Source organism: Sceloporus undulatus, chromosome 5 (genome assembly GCF_019175285.1).
Source record: "Sceloporus undulatus isolate JIND9_A2432 ecotype Alabama chromosome 5, SceUnd_v1.1, whole genome shotgun sequence".
NCBI classification, from domain to species: Eukaryota; Metazoa; Chordata; class Lepidosauria; order Squamata; family Phrynosomatidae; genus Sceloporus; species Sceloporus undulatus.
This window is the reverse complement of record NC_056526.1, coordinates 75590483-75615177: the sequence shown is the minus strand read 5'-3', so window position 1 is coordinate 75615177 and position 24695 is coordinate 75590483. Positions and strand designations below refer to the sequence as shown.

Sequence of the window (24695 nt, the reverse complement as noted above, 5' to 3'; positions counted from 1 at the left end):
ACCTGTAGAGAAAAGGCAGGTGTGGGTTAGGCTAGCAACAGCCAATCATGAGCCAGCTGACGGTAGCCAATGAAATGCTGGTTGGGAGGAGATTAAAAACCCCATCTGTGACAGTAGGAAGGTTAGATAGGGCTTGGTCCTCAGAGTGTTAAGGTCTGGCTGCTGTGTCCTGAGAGGGTTCCAGGGTAGGACTCTTAGGGCTAAAGCCCAGAGAAAGAAGACTTAGTTCCTTTATAGAACTCTTCATGAGGGAAGGAGTTTTAGTGAAGAGATATCCTGAGGGATGTAATTAGCTTGACTGGACGAAATACTAATTTGGTTTAGGAAACTATTCTTTTCTAAGGACAGTGCGAGTGTCCTTAAAAGAGTGGAGTTTATCAGACAAGGGAAATTGGAAGTATAATCCAATGGCAATCCGAATGCAATCATGGGGTTTCACGTTATTGCGTGATAGACTACCACACGCATTTTTGGACAAAGGGAAGTCAGTCCGAACGCAATTCAAATTCATGTAAATTTGCTGAAATAGCGAATTCAAGTGAATGAATTCTGGCCCCACTTTCTTTTCATTTGAAATGAGGAGAAATTCCTCCCGTGTGATAAACTCCAGTGTGGAGATTTAGATAAGTCATCCCTAAGGAAGAAACCTTGCCACCTAAAATAAGAAGCCCAAGTGCCTCTAACAACAACTGTTTGTTTACATTCATTTGAGTGACTTTTGTTAGAAACATCTTGTTTTGGGGAAAGCTTGCCTACATCTGAATTGGGCCCAGAGAGGAGAAGGTGTGAAGGAGGCGGAAGGACATCTCCTTCCCTCTTTCAGGGGGACAGAGTCCTCACCCCAAAGGAGGACAAGGCACGGCCAAAATGGAGGACCCCCCCAGAGAAAATGGAGGACACACTCAACTACAAAGCTCTACAAACCTCTCCCCATGCTGCTTAGTCCAATGGAGCACTTTTTGACATCCTTCCAGGACCGAAGGCTGGCATGTCCTGGAAAAGGAGGACGGATCCAGCCGAGGCTAAATATAAAGGCGTGCTTAATAGTTCTGCTCCAAAGGGAAGAAATTTTGAAATCTCTCCTGGGCAGAGGGCTGAAATGTAGGACGCGTCCTGGGAAAGGAGGACGCGTCTGACCAAACCCTCCTAGAAATATCAAGTCCTGCTTCTCAGTCAGGCTCCATTGGAGGATATTTGGCAATCCCTCCTGGGCAGAGGGCTGAAATGTAGGACGCTGACTCACCAAACGGCCCCGTAGGCTCCGGAGCCCACCGCCTGGAGCTCCCGGTAGCGCTCCCTGACCTCCCAGAGGGTCTTGGTCAGCTCCTGGCGGTAGAAGCCCTGCTGCTGCTGCTGCGGGGAGGACATGGCCGCTCCGGCGCCTCCTCCTCCTTCTCCTCCTTCCCAGCAACAGCAACAAGAAGACAGTTTCTCAGCTGCTGCCTCGACACCCCTCCTGCCTTCCTCTCCCTCTCCCTCTCCTGTGGGCTTCACTCTCTTTTCCCCAGCCTCTGTTCCTTTATCACTCCTCCTTCTCTTCCTTTCCTTCCTTCCCTCCCTCCCTCCTTCCCTCCATTCACTCGGAGGAGGGGACCATGCCGCAGGCACTGCCTATGAATGAAAGGAAAGGACCAGGTCCACGACAGGCTCCTTTCCGCTTCCTCTTCCGCTTCCTCCTCCTCCTCCTCTTCTTCTTCCTCCTCCAGTTTTTTCCTCTTCTTCTTCTTCCTCCTCTGCCTCTTCCTCTTCCTCCTCTTATTTTTCTCTTCCTCCTTCTCTTCTTCTTCTTCCTCCTCTTCTTCCTCCTCCTCTTCTTCTTCCTCCTCTTCTGTCTTTTCCTCTTCCTCTTCTTCCTCCTCCTCCTCTTATTTTTCTCTTCCTCCTCCTCCTCTTCTTCCTCCTCTTCCTCCTCCTCCTCCTCTTCTTCTTCAAGCTCTTTTGGAGACCCACTTCTTGGCAACTTTCTTGGTGTGGGCCACAAAGGAGGAGGAGGAGGAGCCTTTTGTATTCCTTCAATGACTGCTTTCATCCCCCCCCACCTTTTGATGTTGTTGTTTTGTTTTGGTGACTTCCCAACCTGGAAGAAGTTGACACTAGCATGAGCTTTCCTAGGCGCTAGTCTGCTTCCTCAAATGCATCTGAGGAAGTAGACCTGAGTCTAGGAAAGCTCACAGAATGATAGAGCTGGAAGGGACTCCAAGGGCCATCCAGTCCAACCCCCTGCCATGCAGGAAATCCCAATCAAAGCATCCCCAACAGATGACCATCTAGCCTCTGTTTAAAGACCTCCAAGGAAGGAGACTCCGCCACTCTACAAAGGAGTTTGTTCACTGTCGAACAGCCCTTACTGTCAGGAAGTTCCTCCTAATGTTGAGGTAGAATCTCTTTTCCTGCAGCTTGCATCCATTGCTTCGGGTCCTAGTCTCTGGAGCACCAGAAAACAAGCTTTCCCCACCTTCAATATGACAGCCTTTCAAATATTTAAACAGCACTATCGTATCGTTTCTTAACCATCTCTTCCCAGGCTAGATATACCCAACTCTGCAAGTCATTCCTAATTGGGCATGGTTTCCAGACTCTTCACTATTTTGGTCGCCCTCCTTTGGACATGCTCCAGCTTGTCAACATCCTTTTTGAATTGTGGTGCCCAGAAATGGACACAGTATTCCTGCTGGCAACACCTTTCTTTCATTTAGTCTCAAAGATGCTACAAGATCTCGCTACATACTACAGACTAACACAGCTGTATCTTTGAATTCCAGTATGGTAGATCAACTCATTGGAGATGTGGGGCTAGGGAAGTGTGCCGAGGAGACCAAAAAGACAAACAAATGGGTCCTAGAATGGATCAAGCCTGAAATCTCCTTGGAAGCCAAGATCACCAAATTCAAGCTTTGGCATCATGAGAAGGCGTGATTCAATAAAAAAGACAATAATGTCAGGAAAGATGGAGGGAAGTAGAAAGAGAGGAAGAACACATGCCAGATGGATGGATTCTATTAAGGAGATCATGGGCCTGAATGCCTTGACCACAGGGACACCATAAGTCGAGGCCAACTCAAGGGCAGTTAACAACAACAAAGTGTGGTGTAATGGTCTGGGTGTTGGACTAGTACCTGGAGACTGCACTCTCTCAGCCTCTTAGGAAGGCAAAAGCAAAGTCAAAGCCCCTCTAAACAGATCTTGCCAAGAAAAAAAACAGTGATAGGGTTGCCCTAAGCCAGAACTGACTGGAAGACACACAACAGCCACAATACGGTTCAGATCTCAGAGCAGCATTCCTTGAACACAAAGCTTTCAAAGGGAGTCTGGAAAGAGAAACAGCTTAAATAGGCTATATATATCCACAAACTAGTTCTTTGGCAGTGGGTGAGCAGAGAAGGAGACTTCTTGGCATTCTTCTTCTTGTTGATGTGTGCCCTCAAGTCATTTCTTATGACGATCCCAAGGGGACCCTATCAGGGGGGTTTCTTGGCATGATTTGTTCAGAGGAGCTTTGCCATTGCCTTCTCCTGAAGCGGAGAGTGTGTGACTTGCCAAGGTTACCTAGTGGGTTTCATGGCTGAGCAAGGAATCGAACCCAGGTCTCCAGAGTAGCAGTCCAACACTCAAACCATTCCACCATGCTGGCTTCTATTGGCATACTACACATAGTAAAAGACTAGCTACATAGGGTTCCCATGCCTGCTTTATTGCAACATTGTACAGGTTGAACCTCCCTTACCCCAAATGCTTGAGACCAGACATCTTGGAATTTGGGTTTTTTTCAAATTTTGTAATATTTGCTGATACATAATAAGGTATCTTGGCAATGGGACCCAAGACTAACCATTGATTTTATGAGCCCTTCGTATCAGTGAAGAGTGCGCTGAAGTACAATTCTAAAAGAATACCTGAGTTAGGGTTGATCCAGTCCTTCTAAGTACTTTATATACTCGAGTATAAGTTGACTTCATGTATAAGTCAAGTACAGACTGGGAGGGCCAAATGTATGGCTTTTGATATGACCCATCGATAAGTTGAGGACAAAACATAGGAGCATGTAACAAAGAATCTAAAGGATGAAGCAAAGGGAAACAATGCCAAAGAACTTACAAACTTCCAGCAGACATTTCTGTTTGTGCTCACACTAAAGCCTGGATGGATGAGAGAGTTGAGGAGAGGGCCAGTGCTTCCAGGACAGATGACACTCCTGGCTTTCACCAGGGGAATGGTTCCTTTTCAAATAAGAATTAAAGTATGGTGCTTACATTGGTTCATGGATAAGTCGACTCAGGTTTTTGGGGCCAATTATTTGATTAGAATTTCTAAACTTATACAGGAATATTATACAGTAGCTTTCCCGCATATGATGGACGGTAGAGAAATGAAGGAAAACATGACAACATCTCTTCTTTTCCATTGCACCTTGGGGCTTACATGCCATTAAAATTTTGCAAAGTGAAAGCACCACAAGAAATAAAGTTTGATAAAATGATGCTCTTGGCATGCTGGGGAATAGCATACAGTGAAGACTGTAGGGAGCTGCTTTGATGGAATTGGTCCTTAGTCTGTAGCCGAACAATCACAAATGTTGCAATACATCCTGGTGAATAACAGGTTTATTATAAGCTTTCCTAGCCAGCAGCCTATTTCATCATATGCATGAAGTGATTGGAGAAGGCTGAGTTATAGTAGAGGCTACGTTGGGTTTACTCCAAGGTGAAAACTAAAAATAACAACAATGTGTGTGTGTGGGGGGGGGGAGTAGGAGTATATTCCATCTGGTAGGCTTCCATATGGTAGCCTGTGATATTTGTCTGGGCAGACATAATGTGTATCAGTATAGTTTTGTAATAGGTGTATGTTATATAAATCTGCACATTAATTGGAATATTATATACAAATACCTGATAATTGTTCAAGTGTAAACCCAAAAGGTGTGTGCAGTCAAAATGGGAAGCAATTCCCGTTTCTTTTTGTTGTGCCAAAAGCTTTTTAAACAGATATCTGCCATTTTCAGTCCCCTCTCTCCCTCGGTTTGGAAAAATTATTTTTTTGCACTACAACTTCCATAATTCACCAGCCAGCATGGCCACTAGTTGTTACCAAAAGTTACACAAAAAATGCAATGCTACCAAGCTCTGTCCATCCCAACCTAAGCTGTTGTGTGCATACTCACTAACTGAAAATAGCATATCTTACATCTTATGAAGTTTACTCTAGTTCATGATAGCTTCTGCCATAATAAACCTAAGAAGAGTTAAAAAGATGAAATACTGTACCTTCTCTTGGTTCCAGTTTTAATACCAAATATCCATTCACCCAGCGTATTATTGAGGAATGTCGAAAAGGACAAAAAGCTGCATAGAAAGGGGTGGTATCATATTACATGATAATTTGTTTCTGAAAAGTTATTCTCCACATTGGATGAGTTCTTTGCAGAGGTGGGAAAAGTTACTTTTGGACTATAACTCCCAGATTCCTGTGTATGATTGTGCTGGCTCATTCAGATTGGCTGATCTGTATTGGTAAGCTTTGTCACCAAACCAGCTATTGCCTTGGAATGGTGTCCATGTAGTTAGTTCCCTGTCCAAGTGGTTTCTGGACCATTAGTGTTAGTCAGGGGTTGGTTTGTGAAGCAAAGGAACATAAGAACCACTATGCTTCTTTTTGTATCTCTGAAGTTAAAACCATCAACCGGTTGGGAATCCCATTGTTTCTAGGATACCCAGAAAAACCACACAGACTGCCTCAAGACACAGTTCACCCCATGAATATGTCCAATTTGGTACTCCCACTTTGGTCCAGTTTGGAATCAGGCAGAAACTCTGTCTATTCAGACTTGACTCCTCACCACTGCAGCCAAGGCAGAATCCTGAACCACATTCCACACATAGCCTTCGCCAAAACAGAGCATCGTTTCTGCAAACAGTAAAGTATTGCCCTACCCTCCAAATTGCTATTGGCTACCCCTTTAACATCGTTCTTGTATGTGTTTGTGTGTGTGTTCTTGTGTGAAAGCTGATTTCCCTTTTACTGTACAAATAAAATTCCATTTGAACTTTGCACTTTGGAGTTCTGGTAGTTTGGAACCTATATACATAGGCTATAGCAACAGCAAGTACATTTCTACATCCCTTATCAGTGAACTAGCATTCCCTAAGCGGTTTACAATATGTAAGCCAATTGCCCCCAACAAGCTGGGTACTCATTTTACCAATCTACAGAAGATGGAAGGCTGAATGGACCTTGGAGCCCTCCTCTAGGAGCAAACTTACAACGTTGTGGCTGCAGTACCAGCATCTAACTACTGTGCCACCAGGTCTACTGAAGCCCTATTGCTGCTTCCTATTGAGCTAAATTAATTTTTCCATTGAATTCAAGTGGGTTCCCTTTCAGGACCCCCTGCAATTTGGGTAACAGTTGGTTTGAGCATTGGACTATGATTCTGGAGATCAAGGTTTGAATCCTGGCTTGGCCATCGAAGCCCACTGGGTGGTCTTGGGCAAGTCACACTCTCTCAGCCTTAGAAGATGCCAATGGCAAACCTCTCTGAAGAAACTTGCCAAGAAAATCCCATGATATGGTCTTAGGGTTGCCATACGTCAGAAACAACTTGAAGGCACATAACAACAACAATAATACGCCATTAAAAGATTTTTCTGCCAAAGTTAAGAGCCAGTAGGCTAATTTAAAAAATAGGCTGGTGTAAACAGAGCAGAGAGTGGCTCAACTGAACCTTGTGTGGGAAGGAATTCTCTAGCTTGTGAACAGCCACCAAGCAGTTTCTGTCCCTTGTCCTCACGAAACACACCTGTGATGGTGGTGGGATGGAGAGAAAGCCTTCTTCCCCTCAGATAGGAAATAATTTGTGTTTAATGACTCTATCACATTCCTTCAATAAGCACAACTCTGCCAGTACTTATAGGCAGAGGAAATATCTAAAAAAATAAATAAACAAAAAAATCTTACATTTTTGGTATTAATATTTGATAGTTTGAAAAACATGTTAAAGGCTTACTTTCACCTACCCTTCTCCATTCCTCCTGAAGCCTCGTTCAGACTACCTGACATTTGACTTCCACGTCTGAGGCATTTGAAGAATGGTAAACTACACACGTCAGAAACACATGCCCTTGCCATTGTTCACCTTTCAGTGCTTGTTGTAGGTAGGTTTGACCTTTTAAAAATAACACACTAAGAATATGAGCCCTCTCTGCCTTTTGAAACTTCTGGTTTAGATCACAAAAATGAAAGCTTTTCTGCTTGCATTTGTATAAAGCTATATCTCTCCCCCACTTTTCCAGCGCTTGACTGATAGCTTTGTGGAGTGGTTCATTCTTTTATTGAATGGAGAAGCTTCTGACCTGGCACTAGCCTTGAGTTATAGTTTATGAGTGTTGTTTGAGGAACAGGTGAAGATTTCTTTCTGTAAAGCTAAAGACTGTTGTGGAAAAAGTAAATGTTACAGCATACTTAAGGTACTTTTAAAAAAATGAAATATGTACAAACTGAGTTACGTGCAGCATTTTATTGCTAGTCAATGCTACCCCACTTGTTAACAGTGACTAAATACTAAACTAAGGGCTCATCCAGAAGGGGAAAAAAGTCTGACAGTACAGTTGACTGTCCATATCCATGGATTCTGGATCCACAGATTCAAACATCCACAACTTAAAAATATATACTTTTTAAAAAAAATTCCAAAAAGCAAACCATGATTTTGCCATTTTACATAAGCACCACCATTTTACTACACCATTGTACAGTGGGCCTTTGGTATTGGCTGGGGTGTGGCTCCAGGACAACTGTGGATACCAAATCCATGGATGCTCAAGTCTTATTATATACAACCAGATAGTAAAAATGGTGTTCCTTATTCAAAAGACAAAATCAAGGTTTGTTGTTTGAGGGGGGGAGGGAGAGATATTTTCTATCCATGATTGGTTGAATCTATACATGCAGGATCTGTGGATAAGGAAAGACAACTGTATATAATGAGCATCCACAGATTTTGGTATCTATGGAGGCGTCCTAGAACAGAAGCCCAGAGGATTCCAAGGGCCCACTGTACTGAGTGTTTCTGTTCTACATGTTTTTTTACCTTTATATTCCCAGATTTGCATCCAAACAGATTCTTGAAATATCCTGAGTTTACTTCACTCCCACCTTCCCTTGTGTTCTTTCTTGTCATCCTCCCACTGATCACATGCCACATCTAGACACATGCAACATTTCAGAAATGTTTGCCAATTTTCACTGATCCTTTTTCCTCCTTCTAATTCAGGAGAAAATTATTTTGGAGGGATTTGTAGTTAAAGTGCAGTAACAATATGGCATTAGTCAAACATTAGATCATTTTCATTTGGTGCAAGCATTCTTCTGTCCCTGAAATGGTCTCTGTTGAATCTGTGCCCTGCAAACAATAGTGGGTTAATTTAAACTGAGTTAAATTGAGTTGGAAAGTAGGAATGAAAAGCCCTTGATAATGCCAAGAGTTCTCAGAAAATATTTTTGGATGAAGAAAATGTCATGTAGATCTCCAATATAAAATTGGTTTGTACAGGAACAACTTCTTAGTAAACATGCATCGAAGGATTAGACCCTTTGCAAGGTAAAACAGAGATTCAAAAACTCCTTAGTAAGGATATGAAAAAGGTGATACCCATTCATTTTCATCACACCACCTTGCCAAAATAGTCTTTAAGTATGATGAGCTGAAAGCTGAATTACAGAATACATAGAGAAAAACCAATGAATAGTTTGTTATAATAAATATTGTAGAAAAATAGTCTTTGTTTCAAAATATAATCTTAATGATTTTTAATGTATCAATCAATACCTTACTCAGCATTTAAAAATAAGTGGATATTAAGTACAATAATTAGTGGAGACCAGGATAATGAAGGTATGGATGTAAGATGTTGGAGAGGTTATTACTATTTCCTTCCTTCCTTAATTGGAATTATATGTTGCCTCTCAGCTCACCAAGGCCCCTGAAGTGATGCACAAGGGATAAAAACATCTGAAACAAGATATAATATATATATATATATATATATATATATATATATATATATATATATATATATATATATTCCTTAAAAATAATTTAAAATAAACAGTTAAAAGAGACAGAGCAATTTCATGGACCTAAGGCTATGCAGAACGACAGCTGTCTGCAGCTCAGAAAAGATGGAGCTAGGCTAACCTCGTTTGAGAAGGTCCGTCCATCAGGTTGCTATTGAAGACAAAGCCCTGTTATTTGTATCTACCTAGCCAGCCTTGCAGAGTGATGAGACAGGGCTGCTGCTGAGGAGGCAGACTACCAAATATCCTGGCCCCAAGCCGTTGAGGACTTTGTAGATAGCAACTAGCTTCATGAATTGGCTACAAATTGAGTTTATATTATACTACTTTGGGGATGTTTTGTACCAACTGCTCATTGTATATCAGGATTGTTTCCATCTGTTTCTCTTCTCTAAAAAGGGTATAATCTTAAAACAGTGATCAATAAAGGTATAGCCCAATGGAACGGTGTCCAAAGGGGCATAGATTGCTGTGAATTCCTTCTGTTAATGGCAGAAAGGTCCGATGTCAGGGAGAGAGATCCGACCTCACATCCATCGCTCAGCTAGCACTAACATTTCAGTGTCCATTTCTTCTCCAATGCTGGACCTTCAGCATTGCTAGAGGCAAAAAAGAGGCATTCTGTAGGCATGATGAAGGCTGATTAAGGGAAGGTAGGGATGGACATGATTCAGAATCTTCTCATTCTTTTAATACCCTTCCTCCCAAATTTTGGAAAATGCACACAGCTCTGGAAATGCCATACTTTATTTACCCCTGACCCCTTGCAATAAATAAACATTATAAGTTTCTTAAGAGTTAGGAAGAACAATAAGAGGAATGGGTTGGAGAAAATAATTATTCCTCCTTCCACCCTGTGATGGCTCTGGATAACTCAGATTTTACCCACACCATTGCTAGGAAACCAACCAGTGTAGTCATATCATATCAACGGGTAGCAAGACACTGAAAAGAAAAAGCAAACTCTACTTCTCTGTTTTTGCCTAAGTCCTTCCTCTTGGTGCACAACATAAAACTAACATCTGAAGAGGTCCTCATGTGGAAGAAAGCTTTGTATATTTAATAAGCATGGTGACATAATCATATGCAAACATGCTTACCAAGAGCATATGACAGATTGACCTATTTACTGAGATCTTAATAATTAATTGGCTAGTGGTGGACTTTTCTCAGTGGACTAGTTGCTGAGGAAGGATCTATCCTTTCTTTGTTCATTTGCCTCTAACGTCTTTAAGGCACAATATAAACACTAGTTGTGTTAATGTTGTAATACTGATATGTACCTTTTTAGCTGAACTTTTTGCAAGCCACCTTAAGAAAGGCAAGACAGAAATCAAATAAATAAATGTTCAACACCCTTTAAGTCAAAAGATTATCCAGAGAATGAATCTCTTGCTTGTAATTAATGAGCAACATCCATACGTATTTGATTGTGTGCAGGCTCTAGAATCTAGATTAAAATTAATTGTTGTCATCAAGAAATCACAGGAAAGCCGGCATTGTTGTTAAAACATTTTATTGACAGGGAGGGGGAAAAGACAGGCACTCTGATAGTACAGAGAAAGTGCTTTAGTGGGAAGCTAGATCTTCAAAGCACTCAAGTGTGTGAGATAAACTCCACTCATTAGGACTCAACACTGTGGACCACTTTAGGGATAGATAGATCACTAATCAAACTGTGTTCTGCAGTTTTCTATAGCTAGAGGAAAAATGAATACAGATTTTAATGACATCAGTAAACAATAATTTAACTAATGGACTTCCAACTGTTGCTCAGTCACTCATGTTCATGAAACTGCTACATGTATAATTACTGGTATATATAATGCCTAAATTCTACAGTGGCCTCCTTTCCTAAAGGCACTAGCTATAAATTAAAAAGGAAAAAAAATCACAACATAAAATCAAGGTAACTCTTAAAAACAATAAATTGCTTATATGGACTTCTATTTTTCCCCCCAACATACATTCATGCTTTAACTGTACAACTTCAAAAAAATTAAAAAATACCATTTTTGGCATCACAACTAATAAAATGAGGCATGCAGAGAAGACACAGTTTTCTTTTGTTAAAAAAACCAAGACCTCAGTGCATCATTTGTCAGAATGAAGCAGTTCTTTATGTTCTGATATTGTTACATTCGTAGTACAAGGCAAACAAACACCCAAGATAACGGTTTCTTCAGCATTATGCATCAGCTTTTCCATACCATTCCCAAGATCTTTGGACAGTAAAATGTATGCATGTGGTATATAAAATTACATTGCAATGCTATGCATATAATAGTCTTCATAGTACAACATGGCAAAAAGATAAGGATTGTCTATTTATTGCTCAATTTCAAGGCTATCCATCTTTAAATCAGGTGGTTTAAAGCTGATCACTTCTTCATATGTAAGCTCTATGAAAAAGAAAGAGAGAGACAGAGAGAGCAAAAATGTTACTAAGATATGAACTACCTTAATGTTATTTATTAGTCAATTTAGGCATGGATCAGGCTGTGAAGATGGAAACTAGTAGCGGTTGCTGGCTTCCACATAATAGGGGCAGTAGATCCTCTTTGAAATTTAAAGTAGTATTTGACCCCTATCCCCATAATAGGTACAATGCCTTAGATAGCTCCCCTAACCTAAAATCCAGAACAAATTCACTACTCCACTGACATGGACACCACCAGTTGCCACAGCCATGAACCATAATCCACAACCTGAGAAGAAACACATATATTCAAGGAGATACCAGGATTTTTCTTACACATGATATGAATAACTTGATTTCAAATTTTATTAGTGACATTTAGTGATCTCAGGCAACAGATTGCTCTTGGGGGATTCCCCTGTAATACTTGGGACCCCCCCAGGCCCCCATACACCTCCAAAAACTAGTGTTAAACGGTGACATTTTTTAATTGAAAAACAATCCCAGGAAAGCTGGAACACTTAAAAATCCTGCTTGTTTTCGCCCAACAAAACAAAAACAACCCACCCAACAATAGCCCCAGAAGCAACCAAGAGTGACATGATGTCACTTCTGTTCACCCAAAATGGCAGCCACGACAGCATGTTGTTGCCATATGTAGTAACCTAAAATTGGATGGTGCATAAAAGGTCTGTACATTTTGCGTTCTATGCAGGAAAATCAACTGTTAAGATGGTCTTTATGTCCTTCTATACATTATAACAGTTCAGAATGGCCTAACAGAGCTTTCAGTGATCAAGTAGCAACTCCATTTCATTTCATCACAAGAAGTGGCCCTGAATTCATCTTATGTTCCCAAATGTCTGAAACAGAATTGTCAAATTGTGAATTATATATCTGTAACTTCTTTTAAGGGTTGGTTTCTCCTAAGAGTTCTGCACAAATGGGTTTTCCTCCCTTATATTTCAAAATAAAGCTAAGGAGAGAAATCCCTCTAAGGCACTGAGAGCCACTGAGCTAAACCAGGCAAAGACATTTCGTTTTCCTGTGCATTTCTTTAGTCCTAAAAATGGAATCGAAGCGATATTTAAAAATAGTCATAAACCCCAATTTTCTTTTTAGCCTTCTAGAGTTTTTGAATAGACTCCATGAAGTTAATAAAAAAAAGTCTTTGAAGAGAGGTTTTATGTAACACTGCCTAGGTACTCAATTACTCACCATATGGAATGAAAACGCATATATTTGCTTGAATATAGCAACTGAAATATTAATTCAGCTGCTGTTTGAAGAAAAATATGTGAACAGGCAGATATGTCTACATGTACCCACGTAAAATAAATGTCACAATAAGAGAACATCACACATGTCTAGTATTTCTGTTGTCATTTTTAAAGGGGAAAAGCAATGTATTTGAAGACATTTTTGAAGTCTAGATAAAAATCACACTGGTAGACATGAAAAACAGAATTACAAGCACAATTTTCCTGTTCTACTTATATGCTCTTGTAACACGGTATGGATGAAAATTTAATGGGGTCATACTGCTGACCTAGTAAGCAATAGCAGGTACAGCCCTTGATCATAGCTGTCTAAATAGCACACTAAGATGTGGGCGTCTGCTTGCTGAACACTAAGACTTCATTACATTTTCATCTAAACCCCATTTTTGAGAACATATATGTACAGCATGGAAATTGTGCTTACAGTTTTGTATAGTTTTGTATTCAGTTTTGTATACTGTAATTCATGGTAGCTAATATGCATGTAGGAGGGAAGAGTGACATGCCTCCATCTACACATCTAGGGGAATAAGGGAATAACAACAACAATAATATTCAGGAAGGCTATGAATTTTGACTTCTGAGCCTGCACAAGGATTTAGAATTTAAATGGTAATGAGTATTAAGTCACAATGCCTCTCTAAAAATATCATAACAATGAAAAGGTACAAAACTAGTTTACAGATTTGCTTACAGATTCATAACTATCTGGTTCAACTGTTTGAGAATGGGACTAGTCAGGTTACTTTACTTGTCATCAAAGTCATGCTGGAGTAAGGCAATTTAATACAGTTCCCCAAATGCTTCATAAATTAATCTCACCAACAATCTATGTAGCAGGGAGATGAACCAGCTGCCCTACAGATAATTTTGGATCACAACACTCATAATTCCCAAATACTGACTGTGTGGCTCGAGTGGATGAAAGATAAGAGCTCAATATTTGCAGCTCTATAGGTTCTCAGTCTCTTCTGTATATATTGGATAGAATTACGCCTGTTCCATTAAGTTTTTTTTTAAAGCTTGGAAAAGGTTTTGGATCACAGCTCCCAAAATATCCTAGCCAACAGCGTTCCCTAAACCAGGTTTGCCTTATATCAGCTCTACTTCTGTTTTACATCTGGTATGATCAGAGATCTGCTCTCTTAAATATAAAATTATCCTTTGTTGACCATTCTAACACAGGCAGCAATTCCAACCATGGAGCTCTTATCTTTCATCCTCTGTGTTTTCTGCATTTTTATTTTCTTCCCTTTTGTTTTGCTTTACATTTCAACCTCCAAATAAAAGGATTTCTTACCTTTCCACTCATCTATAACCCGTTCTTTATTTTCTATTGATTCATCATACAGCTCTGCCTCAGGTTCATCATCAGGGTCATGATACTGTACAAAGTAAGGGTGGGCAAGTGCTTCTGAAGCAGTTATTCTTTTATCACTGTCCAGTATAAGCATTTTTTCAAGAAGATCCACAGCTAGGATTTAAAAAAAATATTCAGAATTAATTTGCTAATCCATTTTACCTTAAACAGAAAGCAAGCATTGACTTTGGACTTTAAAGTAAAATTTCATAGGCTTTGTCCAAGGCAGCAATTCACTTTTTTTTCAAGGTGCAGAAATATATATAGTGGATCCCCCCCCCCCCCCGCGTAAGGCGAATTACATGTATGCTAGAGCCCCATTCACTTGAATGGGGCTTGTGAGTGTGGTCTGAACAGGACACGCCGCCCCTTGCGTCCCATATGCTCAAAGCCGCGTATAATGCAGGTGCACTGTATATAAAAAACCAAACTGTTATTTAGCATCACTTTACACAATTTATTTTATCTTAATGAATTAGTTTCCAGTACAAAATCCATGCAGCCAGTTATGAGTACCTTGTTGTAAAAAACAAACAAACATGGCCTTTCCCTTCAAAACACAGATGAGAGATGTTGAATGGGAAAAATTCAGAATGGGAATGTTCACATGTATATTGAATAAAGAAAAAAATGATTTATGTATATACACTCAGGCCTCCTTATCCACGGATTCTTTCATCCATGGATTTAAGCATCCACGGCTTGAAAATATTTTTAAAAGTTTTAATTCTAAATAGCAAACCTTGATTTTCCATTTTATATAAGGGACACCATTTTGCTCTGCCATTATATTTAATGGGACTTGAGCATCCACAGATTTTGATATCCATGGGGGATCCTGGAACCAAACCCCCGCGGATAACAAGGGCCTACTGTACTGTATACACATGTGTATAAGTCAACCTCGTGTATAATCCGAGGGAAGGTTTTAGGGCCAAAATCATGGATTTTGATACAACCCATGGATACGTCGAGAGTAAAATGTAGGGGCATCTTACAAAAGATCTAGAGAGGAAAATATCACTTCCCTCCCTCCTTCTCCATCTCTGGACTTCCATGGTGCTGGAGGAGAAGGTTTTAACATTGGAATGAGAAGGGAAGGAACCAGAGGGGAAATGGGCTGTTTGTTTGGTGGGGAGAGAATGTTAATACTGGATTGAAAAGGGAAGGAACTGGATGGAAATGGTTTGTTTGTTTGGTGGCGAGAGAAGGTTAACACCAGATTGAAAAGGGAAGGAACTGGAGGGGAGTGGATTGTTGAGTGGGAGAGAAAGTTCACACTGGATTGAGAAGGGATATTTGTTTGATAGGGAGAGAGGGTTAACAAACATATTGAAGAGGGAAGGAACTGGAGGGAAATGGGATGTTTGGTGGAGAGAGGGATCCAGAGGATGAGGAGAATGGGGAGAGAAGGTTCTAACATTGGCTTCAGAAGGGAATAACCTCTTTCACACATACACACACACTCCTGCCTGGCAGCTCTTTCAAAAATCACTGCTAAGGCATATAGCGTGGTGCTTCTTTCATGTTCTTTCTAAGCAGTGTGTATTGGCCTGTATATAAGTTGATCTAGGATTTTAGGGTCATTTTGGGGCATAAATTTCTCAACTTATAGTCAATTATATACAATTGGTATCTTATTAGTGACATACGCAAGTGCTTGTGAATGTTACTAACAAGACATGACTATTAATTGCTATTTGATGTTTTTAATTTGTTGCCTTTTTATTGAACACTTTCATGTATTGTTATGTATTATTTATATGTATTATGCTATTATTTCTTAGACTGTATGCCATGGGCACATTTACTCTTGTCTATTTTATTGTTTGTGTGTACAGCACTGTGCAAATCTACAGCGCTACATAAATAAATAAATAAATAAATGAATAATCCCCCGCCACCTTTTAATCATTGCAGAGGTTAGTATTCTCTTCCACACCTTACAATGACCACCACCCTCCTTCATGGTTTTGCTACAATAGTCTCTTGAACATCCATTACATGGTTGATGGAGAGCACAAGGGCCTGGAGAAGCACTTGGCTATGCTCTATAGCACCAAATGGAAACCTATGGCATCATACACTAAGACACCAGCAGATCTCTGAGGACAATGTTATCAGTCTGTATCTGGCTATGGAGCATACCCAGATCCTCCTGTCTTTTCACCAGCTTTTGGAATAGCCATTCAGGGGTGATACCACAGCAAAACCATGAGGATAACGAATTGGGAGACATAGTAGAATTCCACCTCAAAAAGCTTCACACTATGCTAGACAGGCAAGGTAGGATCTTAATTAGTAATATCTTATATAACTGATGCTATATTATTTATTTTAAACCCCTTCATCCACAAGAGGTTCTATAATGTTATAAAAGAAGAACATCAATAATATTATAAAATAAGGGCTACCACTGAAACAGCAAACAAAATCAATCAGTAAAAGCCTTTTAAAATGCCCAGTCCAAAAGGATGTTGCGAGCAAAGCTTGTACTAATCATATCTCCCTAGAGAGGGCATTATTAAGTGGGAGAGGCACTACTGACAAGGGCCTCTGCTTTGTTAGTGGATAAATGGACAATATATATCTATGGTATTCAGATGATACAGGAAGTGCTTTCTTTCAGGTATTTGGGAGCATAAATCAACTTTATAGCATTAATAGTAATAACCTGAATCTTGAATTGGCCTTGGTAATGAGCCAGCATGGTGTAGTGGTTCGGATATTGGACTAGGACTCTGGAAACCAGAGTTCAAATCCCTGCTTGGACATGAACACACTCTGCATGACCTTGGGAAGGTCACACACTCTCAGCCCCAGAGGAAGGCAATGCAAAAAACCCTCTGAAGAAATTTTCCCAAGAAAACCCTGTGATAGCTTTGACTTAGCATCACCATAAATCAGAAATGAAGGCATGCAACAAGAACAACAATGAATAGGGAACCAAAATAATTCCTCAGGAATTGATGTTCGGATGACTCCATCAAAATGAATTGTTCAGAATTCTATCTATCAAATTCTACATGAACTGAAGCTTCTAAACCATTTTCAGGGAGCAACCCCTCACGAAATGCAACCATGGCAAGTTTATTCCTATCCAGGAAAAGCTATAATGAAAGAAGACAGAAAATTGGTAGAAAGTGATATCAGTCCCTAAGGCAACCAGGATATGTGGTGGAACACTTAATAAAACAACACTCCCAAGCTGTGCACCTGCTGTTTCATAGGAATACAGTCCTATCTACAGATTGATCACCAATTTCATGAATCCATGAAGCATTTACTCATAATGTATCCATCTTATCAGAATCCAGCTTGTTTATTGACAACAACAACTTCTTATCCACCTCTCCCCATGGATCAAGGCAGGGAAAAACAACACTTAACAGACAAACAACATCAGTTCAAAACAAATTAGTTAAAATTTCCTGTATCAATTTACAAGGCAAAATAAAATGTACACATACCAAAACAATCCACATTTAAAATTCATCATTTAAAAGTCACGATTTAAAATTCACAATTTAAAATTCGCAATTTAAAAATCTCTGGATAAGTCTCCTGGAGGAGACAGGATTCTCTTTTAAATTTGGACAATGAAATTTCTTCAGGCATGTCTTTCCAGCATTTAACGACAGCTGAAGAAAAAGAAAAACTGGCTAACAGTTACCAACCCTGTCCTGGTTGGCTGGGGTAAATGTAAATCGGTTCAATAAGAATCCATACAGTGGTCCAATATTCACATAGCCAAACATGATTCAGATGGCACAGGGAGACAGAATTGGTATCATCAGTATATTGACGACATCTCATTCTAAATCTCTGAATGACCTTACTCGGTTGCGTCACACAGATTGAGGTGGGCTACTTGTACCCTTCCACATGCTGTTGGACTGCAACTCATTATTTATCACCATTGGCTAGGGCTACTGGGACTTGCACTCCAAAGAAATCTGGGCTGCAGTTTGCCCAACCAGGATACAGAGGTTAAAGAACATAGAAGATGACATGGAAACTTCTGGAACACCAGTATCATGGGGTCAATACCCAGAAGATTATCTTCTGAAGCCAATCTTATGGGTACAACCAGAGACACCATCTGGCCACAGAGCAAATCCGGCAAGATGCCATGGCTAATGATATCCAAAGATGCTAGGAGGTCAAACAAAATCAATGAAGTTTGATTCTATGACTTTCTCTTTTGAAAGAGGTCATTCAAGATGGTGATCTCAGCTTAAACGTGGATCTAGATAGCCCATTTTATCACAAATGTAATGTGCAATATATTAACATGGCCATATATTATTAATAAATACCACCCTAAGATGACCCTATCACAGAGGTTTTCTTGGCAAAATTTGTTCAGAGGGGGGTTACCTCTGTCTTCCTCTAAGGCTGTGTGACTTGCACAAAGTTTAATGGTTGAGTGGCGATGCAAACCCTGGTCTCTAGAATTGTGGTCCAAGGCTTAAAACACTATACCATGCTGGCTCCAAGAAACCATACTAAATTCTAAAATCTCACAAATTCTTACCTAAGGGGTTAGCTCCACGAAATACTGCTTTCAGATCCTGTTGTGGCATATATGGTAGAGATTCTATGTACTTTCTGGCCTAAAGTAAAGGGGAAAAAATTAACAAGCATGGCAGTTTGTGATCAAAAACAAATATTCTGTTCTGGAAAAGTAACACACTGTTAGGGTACATAGCCAGGAACAGAACTGCATTTAAGTACTATCAGCCATTCCTGTGGATTTACAAGTTATGAGAATTATACTATGATGATAGAAGTATGGCACTTGTCATTGCTATTTATTTAGTTCACTGATGCTAAATATAGATTTGAATTGGACCCTATAATGCTCCTAATATAACTCTTTTTATCAAAATAAATGGCTGTTTAATCTGGAGAGATGAACTGGAAGGACTCTGAACTCCAAAGTGATGTTGTTTCTCTTATTCCCAGCAACATCCCTATGACTCGTGTACAGCCATCATCACTCAACAAAGACCATCCCTACAAATGTCAAAATACAACATCATACCAATAAAAAGGCAGGAGTGTCATTCTTTTCCATATGGAAATAGAACCCCAGGCCAAATTTTTACTAATTGTAGGAATGATTTTCTATACCATGTGTTTCTATCCACATGATTACCTTTATGGCAAAAATTCATTCATAGATATCAAATATGCTTCATTCCCAAAATGGTGCATCTTATCACTCCCCGTCCTTGGCACATGTTGGATTAATACTCAAAAGTGCAGCTTCCTGAAGCTGCTTTTCATGAAGAAAAACTACCAGCATATCTGGACATTCAGCTTGTCTCTCAATGTGATGTCTGATTAAGATTCAACATACGTTCCACTATATTTTGTTTACTGCCCTTTCTTTTTGTTCCAGTAATCTCCAGAGAGTTCCCATTATGTAGAAATCAGAACACTTAAATTATTCTGATTCTGGTACACCATTAAATGTTTTGAAATAGCTCTCTACCTGGGTTAAAAAGAGGACATTAGTTTCAGCACAAGACACAGCAAAAAGAATTCAAGACACAAGCCATATTGTATTATGTTGCATCCTCTAAGCAGTTCCAGAAGTAGCTCTTCTCTCTTTTGAAGGTAACTAAGGGAAAGCTGACACCAAGAAGGGAAAGCTGACACCAAGCAGAAGAATCCACCAATGGGAACATAGGAATTATATGATAGCAGAGTGGATTCTCCTTTCTCATAGCAGATGTACATCTACTCTGGAGTGCAGGGGGACCGACTGGAGTAAATCTAGGGTGATGAGAGGGAAAGTTCAGTTCTGTGAGCATGTGCCCATGGAAAACTGGATGTTACTGGATATTTTGGGGGGGTGCGTGGGCAGAATAATTTTGTTCAAGCTGGGATCACTGTACCCAAAGAACATCTTTCTCCATATCTTCCAAATGTCTTGCAGCAGACAGAGGTTTTTATAGAGTTTGTTGTGCCTGTATCTCTTGATTATGTTTTAAATACATTTTAAAAACTGTTTTTAACCTGTGTTTTTAAACTGAAATGTCTTCTTCTTCTTTTTTTTTAACATTTGCTTTAATAGTTTTAGCCATATTTTGCTTTAACTTGTAAACCATTCTGAGTCATGTGCTGGGAGAAAGGCAGGGTATTAATTAAATTCAAAGAACTAGAGGTGTCATTTGTCTATCTGTCAAGATTTCTTGGTAGTATCTTTTCTCCCCATTCCAGGTGGTGATCCACCCATGCAAGGGTAACAAATTCAGCCAGCCTTAAGCCTGTAAAGGTACACTCATCTCCCCAATATTAGTAACATAGAAAAAAGGAACCATGTAAAAAGAAGCATGCATTCTGATAAAAAGAGTACAGCAATTTTTTGCCTTCTTTTGAATAACTGCAGAAATGAAGAAAATATGTTTCAGGAGACAGAACGTTCCCTACTCTCAAATAAAAGTGGACTTCTACTCAGACAGTAGTCACATTGTTCTTACATGACAGAAACCATACAGTGTTCTCTGAATCTGTTAAATTCTGAGATCTCAGAAACCCAGTGGAATGGTTTATCAGATTCTCTCTATGGGAAAGAAGAAAACCCCCATGTTTTTGTATTTTTGTAGGTGGTTTGGGCAATTTCAGGCAATTTTTCATCTGGAAAAAATAATTTAGGCTAGTCTGAGGCTCTGGTAGGTGTTCTGGGGGAGAAATTATATTTGGACAAACAGTATATAGCCTGAAGGCTGCACTTTGCCATCATCTAACAGATGTGTAGTTTTGGGTTGCATTAGTGTATATAGCACAAGGCACTTTTGAATCAAAATGTGTGTATCCTATATCAGCAGTAATTCATCTTAACAGTATTATTTGCCTCTGCCTGCATACGGTAATTTCTCTCCGTACCAATTTTTAATGCTTTTTATAACAAAGCTGCCATCATTTCAACAGTCATAACAGTCATACTTTATACTGCATGTAATCATTATTTGTTCCCCCAAATGGGAAGAGAATGAATCCCTCAATTACCCCTTTAATCTTATTACCATTAATCCTTCAGTTACCCCTTTAATCTCACAAAATATGTTTAATGGCATTTAAATGTGTAATTTGCAAACAGACTCTTATTCCAAAAAGGCTGTGGGCACACATTTAACTTAATATAAAGCCATGTTTAACTTAAACAGCTTTCATGTACTAAATCTGGTGAATATTTTAAGGATCACATTTCTAATAATTGTGTACGTTAAGTAGGCAAGAATAATGTAGCTATTAGAACTGAAGCAGGATCACCTGAATATATATTCCGCACGATCCTTGTTGAAGGAGAGAAAATTCAGGTCCTTTAGGAATCCCATATCAGAATAGGATATACATACATATCCTATTAATGGTAAATATGTATATACTTAACAGTTGTCACTATGCCTATATTTTACATGGCCAATTCATAAAACAGAGCTAGTGATAAAACAGTATCTACAGGATCCAGGTTCAGGGTAATTCAAGATAAGGCTTTTACTATATGCTCACCCTGCTAATTTACACTCTGGATCTAACTTGTTATGTTATCCACTTTCAGTGTACATTGCTGCAGTGCATTCCCAAGGACCAATTGATGATCTTTTACAATTGTATTTCTTTGTCAAAGGCTTTGCATGGGAGGTCTATTTTCATTTAAAGAGTCATCATCAACAATGGACTAGCTAATAATAGATTCAACAATAAATCCAGACAGAAGTCTATATTTTTTCATACAGCACTATTTTACTATTGTTATGTGCCTTTGATTCCAACTTATTCCATCTCCATCTAGCCACTGGCAGGAATCAAATTTCTTTGATGGGGCATTCTAGCTTCATAAAGCCACAAAAGGCTTTTGCTGAAAAAGGGTTCTCATCTCCCTACGTTCTACAAATTATCACTCCCATTCAGCTACCACCCTATGACTTGACAAAACTTTCTCAGCTGAAAACATTTTGTTCTGTATAACTCAGTAAATTAATATGAGCAAGCTAATAGATTTTAATGGTGAATTAATGACTATGGTGGTGGAACATCACACTTACGTGTTCTGATGAGATTTTCTTTAGAAGTTCAGAACTGGGTGTACCAACCACTTCCATTATTCGTTTTAGCTGATCAATATCTGAAAAGGTTTAAGAAAACTACAGGAAAGGAAGGAAACCAGCATATGAGCCATCTGCTTAAATCAGAGCCAACATTCAATAACTATTACTCCTACCATTCCTCACCACTGGCCAGCCAGGTGGGGCTGATAGAAAATGGAGTTCAGCAGACCTAGCTTAAATAAATTGGTTACCTCTGCTTTCTTTGCTTTGCCATGAAATGAACAAAGAATTATAGATGTGCACATACAGACATGAACTTTAGTGAGAAAAGGGTTTTTATGTTAGGAGGCAGAGTCTTCTCCTGTCCTGTGACATCTCTTTGCAAAAACATTCTGTGATCAGGCATGGGGAAAAAATCATACATGGACTACATGGTTAACTAGACCAATCAAATCAAGGAGGCTCTATAATAGGAATGGACAACTCCAGATGCTGCTCGACTGCAACTCCCACACCACTGGCTATGCTGTCTAGGGTCAATGGGAGTTGTAGTCCAAAATTATTTGGAGAACCACAAGAAGCCTAGCCCTGCTTTAAGACATTAGCTATGAGAAAAGGTTGAGTGGAAACCTCAGATTCTGTATCATTATGAGAGAGTATGAAATCAGTTATAGTACTATAGAAAATGTAAAGTGTATCCAAAAGAGCTGAAATGGATTATCAAGCTGGTCTCTCTTCAGATAAAAGAATTATAGAGCTTTTTGTTCTGTGAAAGAGAATTAATACTGAGCATACAAGACACCTAGAGCTGACTATGGAATGGAAGCATCTTGTCTTTGGGGGTATGTACAGATCTTTCATTCTTCCCATCTGAATGGGGATGCCCCCTTACACACATGCTCTTCAATACCACAATTACTTATCTTTCCTAAGCCCTAGTAACAGGTGCAATGGCAGAGGGATTTTCCCATGTCTTCACACTGGTAATCTGTCCCTTCACATGCTTAGTTTATTTGTGAGATGGGGTATGGAATGTAAACATTACAGCTTTTCAGCTGAGATTGACATTATCACCTAGAGTCTATCAATCCACTGTATGCCTTGGTAGATATGCTCAAATCCCCAAGCAGATTGTTTTCAATATAGTTCAAATCAGGAAAAGGAGGTTACTTTCTCACAGTGCTGGGTTCTACTGAAGCAGAAGAGACTCTTACAGGTGGGTTCTAAATTTCTCAGCAACTCTTTTCTCTAATATCTGCCCAGCAACTACCACCATCTATTTCAAGCTGTGCCTGTATCTGGGTCATTATTTAAATGAAGCATACAAAAGATTTTAAGAACCCTGCAGGGCTTAAGGACACAGTGTTATGGCTGCTTATTTGAGTTTTATTATGTCCAGCTGTGAAAAACAGTCATTTTAACTATTAGCAAATGTTTGTTGTACCAATTTTTGTTAAATGACTAAACACTGCCTTAAAAGCAATTTCAGCAATGGGAGTACAGTAAGGCCCAGAGTGCATTTCACTGTAGGGACAGAAAGGATACAGTCGTTTCCAGGGAACAGGGCCTTTCCTTTCAGCAGCTCTGCCATGATGCATCCAACCGACCAAATGTCAACTGCCAAAACACAAAACAAACATGCCAGAAGTCTGGAGAGTGCTACATGACAAATGTTTTCCCATTCAAGGCTCTAAGGGATAATTTTTCATAGTGCCATGCAAGTAACAAGCAGAGTTTGAAGAAGTGACTTTTGGACTTCAACTCCCATAATCCCAGCCACCATAGCCATGCTCACTAGGGCATTCATGGAGTTATAGCTTAAAAAATGTTCAAAACTCTGGGGGGAAAAGGCAATATTGTCAGTATTACCTGTCTGATTATAATGCATCCAATTTAACATGATTTCTGGTGCTCTGTACCATCGTGTTGCTACGTAACCTGTCATTTCATCGTCTGTCTGTCGAGCCAAGCCAAAGTCTAATATCTACAGAATAATTAATAAAAAATTCCATTATTTTAATTATACAAACATTCATACCTTTCTTTATTTTGGCCACTGTGACTAATCTAAGACAAAGATTAGTATTATAAACATTTGACTGAAATATCTGACCACAAGAGAATTATATGGTATCTATCACCTCAACAAATTCTCTTTTAAGCAGTGCAATGGCTTTAGGCATATTCTCAACAGATTCTCTTTTAAGCCTTGCAGTGGCTTCGAGCATATCTCAGAAAATAAGTGGGTGGCTTAGAGAAATTCATGTGTGATGCTGCTAGACAACAGACAAGAAGCGATATGGAATATCTGGCTATGTCAATTTCCAATATGGGCCTCTGATACCAATGTTGTGGGGGAGCTGTGTGGCCTTGACATCCCCAGACCCTGACATTTCAACCTCCCATTTTTTTGTGTGTCCTAAAAATACTGGTCCTGCTTTGGTCTTAAATGCTGCCCCCTCCCACACACTCTTGGAAAGAGCAAGAAAACATAAAGTTAA

The 24695-nt window shown here is 39.5% G+C and overlaps 2 protein-coding genes across 4 annotated transcripts in view; both read right to left on the bottom strand.

Annotated features, from left to right (window-relative positions):
• Nucleotides 1–1718, bottom strand: part of MAPK12 (mitogen-activated protein kinase 12) — a 46244-nt gene extending 44526 nt beyond the window's left edge. Inside the window, exon 1 of the mRNA XM_042467386.1 lies at nt 1244–1718. Within this exon, the coding sequence (XP_042323320.1) occupies nt 1244–1368 (125 nt within the window). The 5' untranslated portion in view covers nt 1369–1718. The remainder of the gene's footprint in view (nt 1–1243) is intronic.
• An 8853-nt stretch (nt 1719–10571) lies between these two features.
• Nucleotides 10572–24695, bottom strand: part of MAPK11 (mitogen-activated protein kinase 11) — a 60109-nt gene continuing 45985 nt past the window's right edge. For all 3 annotated transcript variants that reach the window (XM_042467383.1, XM_042467384.1, XM_042467385.1), the window contains 6 exons: nt 24064–24178; nt 23740–23811; nt 22192–22271; nt 18669–18747; nt 14072–14245; nt 10572–11474 (listed from right to left, as the gene is read on the bottom strand). In XM_042467383.1, coding sequence (XP_042323317.1) covers nt 11401–11474; nt 14072–14245; nt 18669–18747; nt 22192–22271; nt 23740–23811; nt 24064–24178 — 594 coding nt within the window. In that variant the 3' untranslated portion in view covers nt 10572–11400. The remainder of the gene's footprint in view (nt 11475–14071; nt 14246–18668; nt 18748–22191; nt 22272–23739; nt 23812–24063; nt 24179–24695) is intronic.